General features: G+C 40.7%; 1 protein-coding gene across 1 annotated transcript in view; it reads left to right on the top strand.

The window, feature by feature from the left end:
* LOC121301770 (zinc finger protein OZF-like) overlaps positions 1-15,816 on the top strand; it is a 29,755-nt gene that overhangs the window by 1,929 nt on the left and 12,010 nt on the right. Inside the window, exons 2-3 of the mRNA XM_041231368.1 lie at positions 359-378; positions 501-1,056. Of these exons, the coding sequence (XP_041087302.1) occupies positions 359-378; positions 501-1,056 (576 nt within the window). The remainder of the gene's footprint in view (positions 1-358; positions 379-500; positions 1,057-15,816) is intronic.

The following is a 15,816-nucleotide window of genomic DNA, read 5'->3' as shown; positions in this document are numbered from 1 at the left end:
TGTTATGCAATCTAATTTTTCAAACAGTGCTAGAATCCAAATCGCTAATCTATCCTACTTACTGAATGCAAGAGACAACAACTAGTTCACACTGATTTTATTCCAAGCACAGTAGCGTGTTAATTCAAAGAAAGACATGTGACATTTGCAGGATCAATGTTCTGTTTTTGGCGCAGATCCTTTGCAATGACAGGTTGCAGACGCATGAGAAAAGGCTGCGATTTTCCAAAAAAGATGCACGACGCAAGAGTGTTTGAGACGTAATTCCGACCACAAATTAGATTGGAGTCTGAAGTATGAACCAACCTGAAGCCTACAAGCAGTCTCTCTTACCTTCTTTCCTGTTCATTTTTTACAGGTTCCAGTCGGGCAGCTAAAGTGAGGACGGGCAGTGGAGAATATCCTAACTGTGGAAAAGATTTCACGCAGTTAGCTCATTTAAAAAAAAAAAACAGAGAAGAGGAGGAGAGAAACCGCATCACTGCTCTGACTGTGGGAAGAGTTTCAGAAACACAGGAACCCTGAAAGAACACCTGAGAATTCACACAGGAGAGAAACCACATTGCTGCTCTGACTGCGGGAAGAGTTTCAGTCGTTCAGGAAACCTGAAAACACACCAGCGAACTCACACAGGAGAGAAACCATATTGTTGCTCTGACTGTGGGAAGAGATTCGGTTACTCAGAAACCCTAATAAAACACCAGCGAACTCACACAGGAGAGAAACCGTATCGCTGCTCTGACTGTGGGAAGAGATATGGTTACTCAGAAACCCTAATAAAACACCAGCGAACTCACACAGGAGAGAAACCGTATCGCTGCTCCGACTGTGGGAAGAGTTTCAGTCAGTCTGGACACCTTGTTGCACACCAGCTAACTCACACAGGAGAGAAACCGTATCGCTGCTCTGACTGTGGGAAGAGTTTCAGTCGCTCAGGAAACCTGAAAGAACACCAGAGAACTCACACAGGAGAGAAACCTTGTCATTGCTCTGACTGTGGGAAGAGTTTTGCTCACTCAGGAACCCTGGTAAAACACCAGCGAATTCATAGAGGAGGCAAACTCTAAAGACTATGTTCAATGCGACTTTTCAATCATGAGGAAAAACCATTGGCTAAACTAAATAAGTCAGTAAGAGTGACAGACAGGAAAAGCAGGGATGTTAGAGGTGTTTATTATTGTGAACAAATGAAATACAAACAAAAGGTGAACAAATCAGGTAAGTATAAAGATGGTACAGGTAAGCTGGTAAATGGAAAACAGAAGCCAAAACATAACACAAATGAGAAATCGGTGTAGCATCCGGTGGGCCTCAAATAAACCCACAAACACAAAAACACAAAGTCAATGCACAGACAGACAGGGAAAGATAAAAGTTGAATGAAAAGATCACAACTGATAATAATAATAATAAGTCTGGAAGGGAATGGATGGTGCATGGAAGTTAGACCTGACAAGTGCAGCAGAGCAACAGTGTAACTGAAAACTAAACAAAGTAACAAAATAGCAAAACCATAAAATACAGGAGACAAGGCAGCACATTCAAGTAGAAAAATCCATAAAGAAAAGGAATGATCTCACCAACAGATAGGGAAGTCCAGCGAAGAGTCCAGTAATGATGGGGATTGTAGAAGGTTGAATGTGTTGAGAATGATGTGTCTGTGTCACAGTGCTGAGTTTGAATGGGGACTTGAATGGTGAACAGCCAGGAGGATCAGGAAAAAATGGAGACAGAGTACACAAAACACCAAAGACTAAACAGACCTTGAAAAACAGCTAAAATTAAACAAGTAACAGTGAAAACAAAAAAAAGAGCTGACAAAGTGCAGGACTGTGGCAATGTTGCCCCGCCCTGTGTAGTCCTTTGGTTTGGCTTTGTTTTGGCTAAAGTGCCATGTCATGTGTTTTGATTGTCTTACAACCTTTTATTTTTCTGTTTGTTGAATCATTAAATGCTGAGCGCAACCAAACTCCACCTCTCTGTGTCTGTTCTGTGTTGGTTCCTGTTTTTGGTCTGACGACACCCATTGCAGGCGTCTTTGTGACAAGGACACAATAAAAAATAAATACTGCACTGGAATTATCTGAAGATGCCAAAGGATTCACTGAGATTTCAGTTTGTAATGCTGTAGGATATGATGGATTCCTCAGAGAAAGGGAGTCCCCCTCCAGGCCTAAATCAGCCACCTTAAATAGAGATGCTAGCTTCTAAGGAGCTGTAAGACTGGAGGAGTGGATATTTGAATGGAGTCAATGGGGAGAGAGGATGAACAGAGGGTGGTTGCAAGGGGAAATGGGAAATGAAGTTTTAACCTGGCCAGGCTAGGTGGGTGAGACTTACACCCACATTATGTAGCATGGAAATTGCTACATGTGTTTTGTGATTATTTTTGTTTAACTGTTTTATTTTGCTCAGTTTTGTGTTAAAACTTTTTATTTAATTTTTGCATGTAAATAAAATAGCGCCATAGTGCGTGTTTGCACTCAACTTACCTGAGTCTTCAGTTCATGCTTCTGGCCTGACGTCACCACTTAGCCATCCCTGTCACAGTCTCATGGTTGTATTATGACAAGAATGACTGAATGTTCCACCACGTGTAGCTTTGCAGTGTGCAATGTCCATGCTGGTGTTTGTGCTGCTTTGCAGTGTGCAATGTCCATGCTTGTGTTTGTGCTGCTTTGCAGTGTGCATTGTCCATGCTGGTGTTTGTGCTGCTTTGCAGTGTGCGTTGTCCATGCTGGTGTTTGTGCTGCTTTGCAGTGTGCATTGTCCATGCTTGTATTTGTGCTGCTTTGCAGTGTGCATTGTCCATGCTTGTATTTGTGCTGCTTTGCAGTGTGCATTGTCCATGCTTGTATTTGTGCTGCTTTGCAGTGTGCATTGTCCATGCTTGTATTTGTGCTGCTTTGCAGTGTGCATTGTCCATGCTTGTGTTTGTGCTGCTTTGCAGTGTGCATTGTCCATGCTGGTGTTTGTGCTGCTTTGCAGTGTGCATTGTCCATGCTGGTGTTTGTGCTGCTTTGCAGTGTGCATTGTCCATGCTGGTGTTTGTGCTGCTTTGCAGTGTGCATTGTCCATGCTTGTGTTTGTGCTGCTTTTCTAAACTGCCCTGTGTATCAGGCATGTGTACGGATCTTAGGTACAGAAAGTCAGATTGTGTAATCTGAGTTCTAATGAGACTTGACTGTACAATTAAACTTTGTACGTGCTGATTAACGATTGATTATACAGCAAAATACTGAGCAATGCCAAAAACAGCATGTTAATTTACAAGTTAGTTAGTGTTCTTTTTTCCTTCATGCATCCGTCAGTAAAAATAATTATTGTGATTCTGAACTCCGTTTGTAGATTTCAACAAAGATATTTTATCCAATACAGTTGAACAGTTGAGTATTCCATTTTCCCTAAGCACAGGTCATAGCAGAATCAACAAGACAATACAATGTTGGGATTTAATATAGCTTCTCTTAGACATCAGCCCTTATTCCTTAGCCTATGAAAAGAAACAATTACACACTGATGCAGGTTTTACAGTCCTCCTGTCAACCAATAATATCATTGAGCACGTGGTTCACTTTCTTTTTATTACCTGAAGTGATTGTAACATCAGTGTTGTCCACAGTAAAGTTTCAAGGAAGGAACGGGATTAAAGCACTGGGTCCCTTTTTAAATTGCCATTTGGTGCACTTCAAAAGCTTTCCCCTTCCCATCTGTCTTCCTACTTCAGTAATTTCATATTGAATTTGATAGTTCAAATCGTTCTTTGCTAAGGTAACTGCCCTGCACTATATAATTGTAATTGTGTTTTCTTAGCTGTGCTGTGCTGTATTGAATTGTGAGGTTGATTAGAATATTGTGTAAAGTAAACAGTAATTAGCTTTGATCTTTGTCCTCAGTGGGCGTGTGTGTCGGCTCTTTGGCTTGCTGTGCATAAATTGGCACATTAGCTGTGCAAACTTTTAGTTTGCGTTTGTCACTGAAGACGCATGTGCTGTCTGCTCCTACTCGCTGGCTGAAATCTGTGCTGCTGGTTGAATCAACATCTAAACAGGGAAGTGCACTGCTTTTGTATCACAATAAGATGCCGCAGGACATATTTTTACTCCAGTCTTTAATTAACTCCTATTTATTTTACAGAACTAGAACCAAACAGCTGAGTAATACACTGTATTTCAAGTCCTTTTCAGCACTCTCAATGTGTCTCATCTTGTAACACTAACATTTTTGTAAAATGAACAGGTGATTTACCTCTTTCAATAAATAGGAGTTAATAAAAGACTGGTGTAAAAGCTTTGAAAAGATGTCCTGAGGTGTTTTATTGTGATTAAATGCGTTCCATTCCACAAGAAAAACCTGAGAGGTGTTAGAAAACAAAAGCTCTTTGAATGAAATGTTTTTTATTATATGAATAACTACCCAGTGGAGTGACAGCAGGTTACAAAACTAAATGTATTGAATGAATAATGAAATCAGATAAAATGTCAGAGAGTGAGAGGTTTGTATTAAACAGTCCAATTACAGTATCCTTTAAAAGGGTTAAGAAATGTTAACCTAAGAAATCATTTCATTGTTTTTTTGCTGTATTTTAATAACGTATCTGAAATGTCTATTTTTGCACATGGGTTAAGGTTAAGCCGAGTCATTTCAAAGGGCAGCTGAGCTGCGTTCAGATATATACTGTATGTATATAAAAGCTCAAAGAGCCAGCTTCCCAGCCTTTCGATATGTTGTACATGTCTTTCTCAAGGGAGCCTGTATATATAATACATGGATGAAGGCCAGATTTGCATCATGATCCGTTCGAAAAAAAAATGCATAACACCACAGTAGTGACGTCAAAAAGTGATAATTCCTCTCGAGGAAACTATATTTGAACTTTGGCCCATTCGATTGCTCGAGACCGTCACTTTCAATTCAAACACAAAATGACTTGTTTTCAATCACGCGACATCTCACCCGCAGTACAGAAATGATCATTAATGATAAACACAATGAGAATATGTTCCAAAAAACAAAAAATGAAATTATGTGAAGCTTATGTGAAATTAAAACAAGGTAAAGGCAATAATCAAATAAAACTGAAGCGCTAACAGATAACGAGACAGAACATCTGCACAGCCCTGAAACACGACGCTTAAAAAAAACCCAACTGTACTGCTGAACCTTGTCCTCTCTAATATTAGCTGCACAAGGATATCCGTGGATTATAAAAATAAGAGGAGCCTCTTCAGTGAGTTACAGGAAAAGAATGCTATCTCGTGTTTCTGTGACAGTTAAACATTTAATAATGGTAGTTGTATTAGAACATACTAAGTGGCCACACGATGGCAGTATTGGTTACAGCACAGAAAGCGACACCCCCCCCCCCCCCGTGTGAGTTAAATTATTTATTCTTCAAATTAATACTATTGTAATCCACAACAGTGACTGATAAAACAGCCTTTGTACAACGTGCGGTCTCCAGGTAATGGAGCTGCAGAGTGGATTAACACTCGATCACACAAGGGAATATAAAGAATGCCATGTTCAGCGCTAACTCTGCCATTTAGTGTGTGGGTAGATTTAACCACTGAAGCTGAAGTAAAGAAATTGTACGTGATCTCTACCTCGCTGTTTGACAAAAAAACTATTTAAAAATAAAAGCATGTGTGCCGCTTATTTCCCTACAAGCCCTTGTCTTTAACCACAGGACCACACACAATGGCTGCGTTCTAGTAACTCCCAAAAATCGTGCGTCGTCTGCGGGAGTCTGCCTCTGACGTCAGTCTGCGTCGACGGAGCGAGGACACATTTAGGAGGTTTCCTAGCACAGTCGACTGAGCAAACATGGCAACCAACTTCATTGATCTTGCCATTGCAGAAGAGATCGAAGCATTTGAGGTTCCCTTCATGCTCCACCACCTTCAACAATTACAGTAACCTCAGAAAAGGTGCATTGAAAATGATGCGGACAGCACAAATACATTGTGCATTAGTGTCAGTATTTTATTACCCAAAGCCTTTTTATAATTAATTAAAAGCTACATTTTACACAAATGCATATATGTCCCATAATGGTTGTATTTACTATAAGGAGGAACAAATTGTAACAGAAAAGTATAGCAAAATATAATTGCATAAGCTGCTGGAGTCCGGTAACCAAACTCTTGTATCCAAGGATACTATTAGTTCACTGACATTCTTCGTTAAAATATGTTCTATATATCTGGCTTCTGTGTGGTGCATTTCCTTCTTTAGAATAACACCCAGCATGTCAGTAAATACAGCAGGTTGCACTGGTGATTAGATCTCATCTTGGAGTACTCCATGCTAATCAACATTGAGTATTCCCAGATTAGCGCTGATCAGGTTCTGTGAAACCACCAGTTACTGTTCTGCTTTATGATGATGTTATTTATCTGATCCCATTATCCAAGAGAAACTCACATGGTAAACAAAGACTAACATACAGTTCTCTACACATACATTATAGGATAAGAGTAATAACATTAGCAAATCCATCAGTATACATCACATTGAATATAGAAGATGAATAAAAAGGTCTACAAGTGTATTTTAAACAGATGCATTGTAAAGAATCATCTAAGGGTGGTAAGATTTGGTGTAGTCCTTATGGTCACTGGTAGCTCATTCTACCAGTGAGGGGCAAAGGAGGAGAAAGAACGGGTACAAGCAACTGGACACCTGAAGGCACAAGCAATCGAGCAGTAGCAGAGAAATGGAGAGGGTGAGAGTGGATATAGGGAAAGACAAGGGGCTGTAGATAAGAAGCAGTATGGTAGAAGAGAGTGCTGAGTAGGGAGTAATATGAAGCAAGTGTAGGGTATGAAACAGGGCTAGCTGGAGTGTAAAGGGCAGGATTCCAAAATGTGTCTCCCCAAAGACATGTTATGTGTCATGCAGACACATTCTCAAAACACACTGGGATGAAACATTTAACATTTCAAAGCATAACGTAAGTGTGTGTGTGTCCTAACTATCATTGATGCTATTCTGTTATATGGAGTTAATTGCACCATTACAAGCATAATGTGATCTGTTCACTGTTTGTAAATTGCCATTATATTCCTTGAAATATAGTTATGCATATATTGTGATGAGAATAAGGTGTGTAAGGGGGTTAATACCTACATAGAGGGACCAGAAACTACCGTTCCCAATGACCATCTAGAAATCAGGCAGTGCATGACGGGGAAAGACGGTGACTTTAAAAGGCTGTTAGGTAGGCGAGAGAGGGGAGAAGAGAACAGGTGGCGCAATCTATAGTACGGCGGGCAAAATGAAAATAACAGACGAGAACGGGACGCTGCACTCTGCTTTATTGAAGAGTGGTGAGCAATACGGATTACAAACAGAATATTAAACATAAGAACATAAGAACATAAGAAAGTTTACAAACGAGAGGAGGCCATTCGGCCCATCTTGCTCGTTTGGTTGTTAGTAGCATATTGATCCCAAAATCTCATCAAGCAGCTTCTTGAAGGATCCCAGGGTGTCAGCTTCAACAACATTACTGGGGAGTTGATTCCAGACCCTCACAATTCTCTGTGTAAAAAAGTGTCTCCTATTTTCTGTTCTGAATGCCCCTTTTTCTAAACTCCATTTGTGACCCCTGGTCCTTGTTTCTTTTTTCAGGCTGAAAAAGTCCCTTGGGTCGACACTGTCAATACCTTTTAGAATTTTGAATGTTTGAATTAGGTCGCCACGTAGTCTTCTTTGTTCAAGACTGAACAGATTCAATTCTTTTAGCCTGTCTGCATATGACATGCCTTTTAAGCCCGGAATAATTCTGGTTGCTCTTCTTTGCACTCTTTCTAGAGCAGCAATATCTTTTTTATAGCGAGGTGACCAGAACTGCACACAATATTCAAGATGAGGTCTTACTAGTGCATTGTACAGTTTTAACATTACTTCCCTTGATTTAAATTCAACACTTTTCACAATGTATCCGAGCATCTTGTTAGCCTTTTTTATAGCTTCCCCACATTGTCTAGATGAAGACATTTCTGAGTCAACAAAAACTCCTAGGTCTTTTTCATAGATTCCTTCTCCAATTTCAATATCTCCCATATGATATTTATAATGTACATTTTTATTTCCTGCGTGCAGTACCTTACACTTTTCTCTATTAAATGTCATTTGCCATGTGTCTGCCCAGTTCTGAATCTTGTCTAGATCATTTTGAATGACCTTTGCTGCTGCAACAGTGTTTGCCACTCCTCCTACTTTTGTGTCGTCTGCAAATTTAACAAGTTTGCTTACTATACCAGAATCTAAATCATTAATGTAGATTAGGAATAGCAGAGGACCTAATACTGATCCCTGTGGTACACCGCTGGTTACCACACTCCATTCTGAGGTTTTTCCTCTAATCAGTACTTTCTGTTTTCTACATGTTAACCACTCCCTAATCCATGTACATGTGTTTCCTTGAATCCCAACTGCGTTCAGTTTGAGAATTAATCTTTTGTGCGGGACTTTGTCAAAAGCTTTCTGGAAATCTAAATAAACCATGTCATATGCTTTGCAATTATCCATTATCGATGTTGCATCCTCAAAAAAAATCAAGCAAGTTAGTTAGGCACGATCTCCCTTTCCTAAAACCATGTTGACTGTCTCCCAGGACCCTGTTACCATATAGGTAATTTTCCATTTTGGATCTTATTATAGTTTCCATAAGTTTGCATATAATAGAAGTCAGGCTTACTGGTCTGTAGTTACCTGGTTCAGTTTTGTTTCCCTTTTTGTGGATCGGTATTACGTTTGCAATTTTCCAGTCTGTCGGTACCACCCCTGTGTCAAGAGACTGCTGCATGATCTTGGTTAGCGGTTTGTAAATTACTTCTTTCATTTCTTTGAGTACTACTGGGAGGATCTCATCCGGCCCAGGGGATTTGTTTATTTTAAGAGCTCCTAGTCCCTTTAACACTTCTGCCTCAGTTATGCTAAAGTTATTTAAAACTGGATAGGAACTGGATGACATGTGGGGCATGTTGTCAGTATCTTCCTTTGTAAAAACTTGTGAAAAGTAATCATTTAACATATTTGCTATTTTTTTTTCTTCCTCTACGATTTTGCCATTTGTATCTCTTAAACATTTAATCTCCTCTTTGAATGTTCTCTTGCTGTTGTAATATTGGAAAAACATTTTGGAATTGGTTTTAGCTCCCTTAGCAATGTTTATTTCTATTTCTCTCTTGGCCTTTCTAACTTCCTTTTTGACTTGCGTTTGCAGTTCTGTGTACTCTTTCTGCGTACTTTCTTTTTGGTCCTTTTTTTAATGCTCTGTAAAGTGCCTTTTTTCGCTGAATATTTTTTTTAATTGATCTATTAAACCATTTTGGCAATTTAGTTTTACATTTAGATTTGTCTACTTTAGGGATATAATTGTTTTGCGCCTCTAGTACTACATTTTTGAAGAACAACCATCCTTCTTCTGTGGGTGTTTTCTCTATTTTACTCCAGTCTACTTCTGTTAGTCTCTGTTTCATACCTTCATAGTTTGCTTTTCTAAAATTGTAAACCTTAGCTTTAGTCTTTACTTTTGGGGATTTAAAAAACACTTCAAATGAGACCATGTTGTGGTCTGAGTTTGCCAGTGGTTCTCTGACCTCTGTTTTAGTTATTCTGTCTTCGTTATTTGAAAAGACTAAATCAAGGCATGCCTCCCCTCTAGTGGGTGCCTTCACAAATTGTGTTAGGAAGCAGTCATTTGTCATTTCCACCATTTCTATTTCATCCTTCGCGCTACCCACCGGGTTTTCCCATTTTATTTGGGGGAAGTTGAAATCCCCCATTAGTATGGCTTCTCCTTTGCTACACACATTTCTAATGTCATTGTATAACAGATTATTGTGCTCACCGTCTGAATCTGGCGGTCTATAGCATGCTCCTATTATTATGCCTTTTGAATTTTTGTCTGTTATTCTGACCCATATTGATTCGGTTTTATTTTCTTTGTCCAGGTTTAACACCTGGGCTTCAAGACTGTTTCTTATGTATAGCGCTACCCCTCCTCCTCTTCTGTCCTGCCTGTCTTTCCTATACAGTGTATACCCACAAATATTATATTCGTCCCCATCACTCTCAGACAACCACGTTTCTGTAACACCTATCACATCATAGTTACCTGTTAGTGCAGTAGCTTCAAGTTCTAGAATTTTGTTTCTGATACTTCTAGCATTTAGATAAATACATTTAATGGTTGTCTTACCTGAGTTGTTGTTCTTGTTTTGATGCGGTCTCCCTTCTGTTTTTTTTGTTGATTTCTCCCCCCTTCCTTTCTAGTTTAAATGCTTCCGAACCTGCTCGAGGATCTTTTCTCCGAGTAGACTGGTTCCCTTGTTATTTAAATGCAGTCCATCCCGTCTATACAGATAGTCCTTGTTGTAGAATGTGGTCCAATGATCAAGATAGGTGAAGCCTTCCCGTGTGCACCACGTCTTCAGCCATTCGTTTTGATTAATTATTTCCAGCTGTCCATATGGTCCTTTGCAAGGTGCCGGTAGTATACCAGAAAATACCACAGTTTTGGTTTTCTCTTTTAATTTCCTTCCTAGCTCTCTGAATTTGTTTTGCAGGGATTTTGGTCTGTCTCTTCCAATGTTGTTTGTACCGATGTGGACGACTACTACCGGGTCGTCTCCTGTTCGTTCTAGGAGCCTGTCCACGTTTTCAGTGATGTGCTTGACCGAGGCTCCCGGAAGGCAGCACACTGTTGTAGTAAGGGGGTCCAAACTGCGAATTGAACTTGCTGTGTTTCTCAATATGGAGTCCCCAACAATCATGACCTCCCTTCTTTTTGCTGTCTGGTCACCACTGTCAATAGGGTCCTGGATGTTGTTCCTTTCATTCTCTTGTTGTTGGTTCTGCTCATCAAAATTCTGAAGTGACTCAAATTTGTTGGTTGTTTTGATTTCTGGTGGTTGTGTTTGACGAAGTTTCTTTTTTTCCCTGCTTCTGCCTACCTGAACCCAGCTGTTCTGACCTTCTATCTCCCTGGTGGCTTTCAGTCTGTTAGGGGTGATGCAGACTTCCATGAATTGTGGGTGTGCCAGTTCCTCAAGATCCTGTTGCTGTCTCACTTCTTCCAGCTCCATTTCTAGCATACTTACTAGTTTATGCAAATCCTGGATCGTGCGGCACTTTACGCACACTTGGTTTAGCTCCGCTGGGTTTTCTCGGATTTCCCACATCAAGCAGGTGTCACAGATTACTGGCTTGAAGACCATGTTGAGGTTTTTTTTTTTGAAGTTTAGTTTCTTCTGCAGCCGTCAACCTGCTTTCAAACTGCTTCGAAACTGCTCTGTACTTTTCCACGCCTGTGCTTCTCCCACTCGCTGTCGCTTCCACTCGCTGTCGCTGGGAAGACTGCCTCGTTTAACTGCGTTGTTCTGCTGTGCTGTCGGCTCCTCCCCTCGCCTGTGTCTCAAAACGGCGCTGAATTTGAATCAGCTGCTCCGAGTTTCAGCTTGTTTGTTATCAGAAAAACACACGCGGCTGTTTGACTTTGAGCTGCTGCTGTGTTTCCCCAATGTCCTCTGTTTTCTGATTAAAGCCATTCAAGATGCAATTTCTCCTTTCTGCTTCGAAACTGCTCTGTACTTTTCCACGCCTGTACTTCTCCCACTCGCTGTCGCTTCCACTCACTGTCGCTGGGAAGACTGCCTCATTTAACGAGAACGGGGCGCTGCACTCTGCTATATTAAAGAGTGGTGAGCAGTACGGATTACAAACAGAATATTAAACGAGAACAGGACGCTGCAATCAGCTCACGTTTGATACTTTGCACGGAAGATTATAAATACCACCAGACAGAAAACTAACACGGTGGAACATCGCATACAACACGGATTGGGTCACAGTGAGTACATCGTCTTGTGGTACGGGACTGGTGCGTGTTTTATAAAAACCTTGGTTGAAGCCAAGGGAGTAGCGGGACAGTAACGAAAGGCTCGCAACATACAGGCCTTTTAAGTGGTGCTTCCCACCACAGGATTTTATATCCATAGAGAAGAACCCTGTAAGGAAAGTATAGAAGTACGAACAGAACTCTGACTGTGGTTACAATACGGTTGATATTATTTATTTTGAAGATCACTGTTTTACCTTCACAAAAGGTTGACTGTGCCGTGAAGTTCTGCAAAAGGAATTGAAGACAACCACCAAGTACTCGCCTGAGTCCCAGTGCAGAGGGTGGCCTTCAGAAAGAGTCCATTACAGAAGAACTGTACTGTGTTCATTTAATGAGTTATTAACTGTGAATAACTTGTGTGTTTAATTTTGGAACCATTAAAGAAATTTGATTTGCAATTACGGTCTGGATCCCATTTATCTGTACTACACTACAGACACCTTAGCCAGGTCCCTAACTACATGTGTGTGTGTGTGTGTGTGTGTGTGTGTGTGTGTATATATATATATATATATATATATATATATATATATATATATATATAATCTGATTTGATACACATATATAATGAATACATGTTCTACTTATAGGGTTGTTTCAAAGATCAGAAATTATGTTGCTGAGGTGGTGTCTCACTGTACCATTAGTGACTTCCAAAGTCATTTTCGACTTATAGCAGGACAAGTTGAGGTAGGTGTTCATATTAACAGATGTATTGCAATTGACTTCAGAGTAAGGAACATGATTCCCTTTAAACATATAACTATTCTACAGGAGCTTATGGGACAGTTGCAGCCCTTCTAACAGGTGTTGGAGACAGAACATGGCATTCCATAATACAGAGCTTGTCAAATCAGGAATCTTACAGAGGAATATCAGATAGGTTCAATACCAGTAAACCTGTAATCTGTTCCCATGTGCATGAGGTGTGTTCACTCATTACAATGCACCTCTCCCACAAGATTTCCTGGCCCACAGGTCATGCCATTGACGAAGCTGACCAGGGTTTCCAGAGGGCCAGTTTCCCTGTAACACTGTGCAGTCGATGGGTGTCATATACCCACAGTGAAACCACAACATGTTCCAAACCCTGACATGTACTAAACAGGAAGCACTTTCATTCCATCAACCTCACTGCTGTCTGTGATAGTTGTGCACGCTTCACCCGTGTAAATGTTGGCATCCTGGAAGCTGGCATGATGCACGTGTTCACAGTAAGACAGAAGTGTACAGCATTCGCCAAGACAATCCACAGTCCCTTCTTCCTGGCGAGCCGCACATTATTGGAGATGCTGAGTACCCTCTGTCCCAACACCTGATGAGCCCATTCCATGACAATGGCCACTTAACAGCTCAGCCAAAGAGATACAACCAGAAGCTCTCAACAGTCAGAACAGGAATGGAAACAGAATTTGGATTGTTAAAGTCTAGGTTTAAGAGACTTAAAGGACTACACATGCATTCATTACAGAACCTCAGCACAACTGCCACAGCATGCTGCCTCTTGGAGGCACCAGGGACTGTGTGTGTAGAGGATGCCTTAGATCCTGATTTACATGTCTGTGAACAACCACACATTCGACAAGATGACAACCGTGGCATTGTCAAAAGAAATTGTATTTGTGAATGATTATAATTTGCTCAGTACAAGATCTTCTTTCCTTTGTGTATTCTCCTATGCTCATCATCCTGATTTCATAGAGATCCCAATACAGTTTGACACTGGCTTCTATATGTGTCCATGTGTGTTTACCTTGCTTTTCCATTTTATTGGGTGGATTTTGTTTAAAAAGGAAAACAATAAATAAAGAAAACACCTTGTCGGTCAAAACCTGTTTGCATGATTCTGTAAAGGGTTTATTTTCCATTGCCCAGCCTTATAACATTTATCCTGCATGTTGGTTGTCATGGGTAATTACATAAATACAGACATACCCTATACTCTGACTAATGGAGGTGCACAAACAATACAAACATACAGAAATTAATTCCAAATTAAATATTGATTTATATGCAACTGTGGCAAAGTGCCCCGCCCCTGTGCTATTTCTTTGTTTTATGTTGTATGTAGTGTGTTAATGTCTGTGTTTAAAATGTATGTTTGTATTTAGGCACGAGGATTGCACAGCACTTGACGTGCAGGTAAAATGTAATAATATATGAGCACGGGGAACAGCACTAGATTAATTTGCGTGCAGTTGTACCGAGACACCAATGGAATGATTAGTTAGCAATCAAGTCTCAGTACAGCTGCATAAAAGCAGCATGTTTTCACTCACTCAGGGTTGTGTGTTCGGAAAATAGAGAGTGGGTGAGAGTTAAATCTGTAATATTTACAATTGTTCCAAGTGCTGGAGGGCCAGCACTCTAATTGAGTGTTCTCCACTGTCTTGTTTAATGTTATCAGTTTTGTTTACCTTTTTATTTTGGCCACAAGTGTTTTGTCCTGTTTTGGTTGCTGTTCGTTTAAATCTTATATTTCGTTTATTAAATGCTGAGTGCAACCAAGCGCTCAGCTTCACCAAACTCCATGTCTCTGTTTGTTCTGTGTTGGTCCCTGTTTCTGGTCTGATGTCACCCACTACAGCCGTCTGTGTGACAACAACATATTAAGATCTGTTTTCCAACAGTGAGATAATGTGGTCCTGTTTCTGGAACATCTCATGAAGTGTACAAGAGATGTCCTTTTTACAGGCCAGCATTTCCTATCCTTTGTTCTCCAGCATTTGATCGTTTGGTGACAAGCCTCTCAAGTGCTTTATTGTGCCTCAGTGCATGCTGCTCATAACTGTGCAGAAATGACTGGGGAGGATCTGATTTCATCTTCCTTTTCCCCCCTGCTTTGAGGTGCGATGGGTGAAGGGTCTGTGTGTGTCCTGCGTGTCAGGCGTCTGGGTGGGTGAAGGACAGGGTGTGCATGGTGCTGGAGTAGGGGTTATGTGAGGTGGTGTTTGAGGTGGGTCTGTGTCTGTGGAAAACAGTAGTGTGGAGACGATGGATCCTGATGCAAGTGGTGCACCCACTGTTTCAGACAGGAGATCATAAAGGGCCTGAAGAGGAGACAATAGAAATGGGCATTCAAACATACTCAGAATCTGTAAGATTCATTGCACATTTAGAATAAATACCACCAAGCATTGGTCAACTTGAGCTTAAGAATATTTAGTATTTAAACAAGGAGCTAAGCTCGATTGAAACTTGGAGTCTGGTTAGATGTGACCATGTATTTGAGCAGGTTCTACACCTTTGCTGTACACTGTGTCTTCAGCATGCTCCCTTTTATATGCATCATAACACATGAATTTGTTGTGGATGCAGAACAAGTAGTGCAGTTAGTGACAATATAGTGACATTTCCAATGTAACTTGCATACCTCGAAGTACTCCCATGTAATTCTTCCTTCACCCGTCTCTCTGCGTTTGTCTTTGGTCCACTTGTACGTCCCAAGCATGTTGTTCCATTTCCCTCGGATCCTCTCCGCAGAGAAGGTGGACCCATGTGCCAGGAATTTTGTACTGACAGTCTAGCAGAACCGGGGTTTGTTCTTCTTATACAGTTACCAGGTCTGTCGAGTCAGCTTAATCAATAGCAAGGTTGTTTTGAGATCAAACTCCGGGTGAATAAAACATGCTGAATATTAAACATGCATGCATAGCTGGACAATATGAGGTAAAGCAGAAATTAAATTAGGGCCAGTCAACTCTGGTGGCCCGCAAGATCCAGTCGTGTTGTCATTTTAAACACAGCGCAGGTTCTAAACTAGCGCACTGAACCTGTTTAGAGGCAATAGACCCATTTACAACATATGAATGAAGTCCAGGAATGGAACGGATCAACGGCCAGAGTTGAGTGCTATACATTGATTAAGCTAGCTTTGATCTTGTATTCGGATTGACATGTTC

This window comes from Polyodon spathula, chromosome 28 (assembly GCF_017654505.1).
Source record: "Polyodon spathula isolate WHYD16114869_AA chromosome 28, ASM1765450v1, whole genome shotgun sequence".
Taxonomy (NCBI): Eukaryota; Metazoa; Chordata; class Actinopteri; order Acipenseriformes; family Polyodontidae; genus Polyodon; species Polyodon spathula.
Note: the sequence above shows the minus strand (reverse complement) of the source record. Positions and strands in the feature narration are given on the sequence as shown.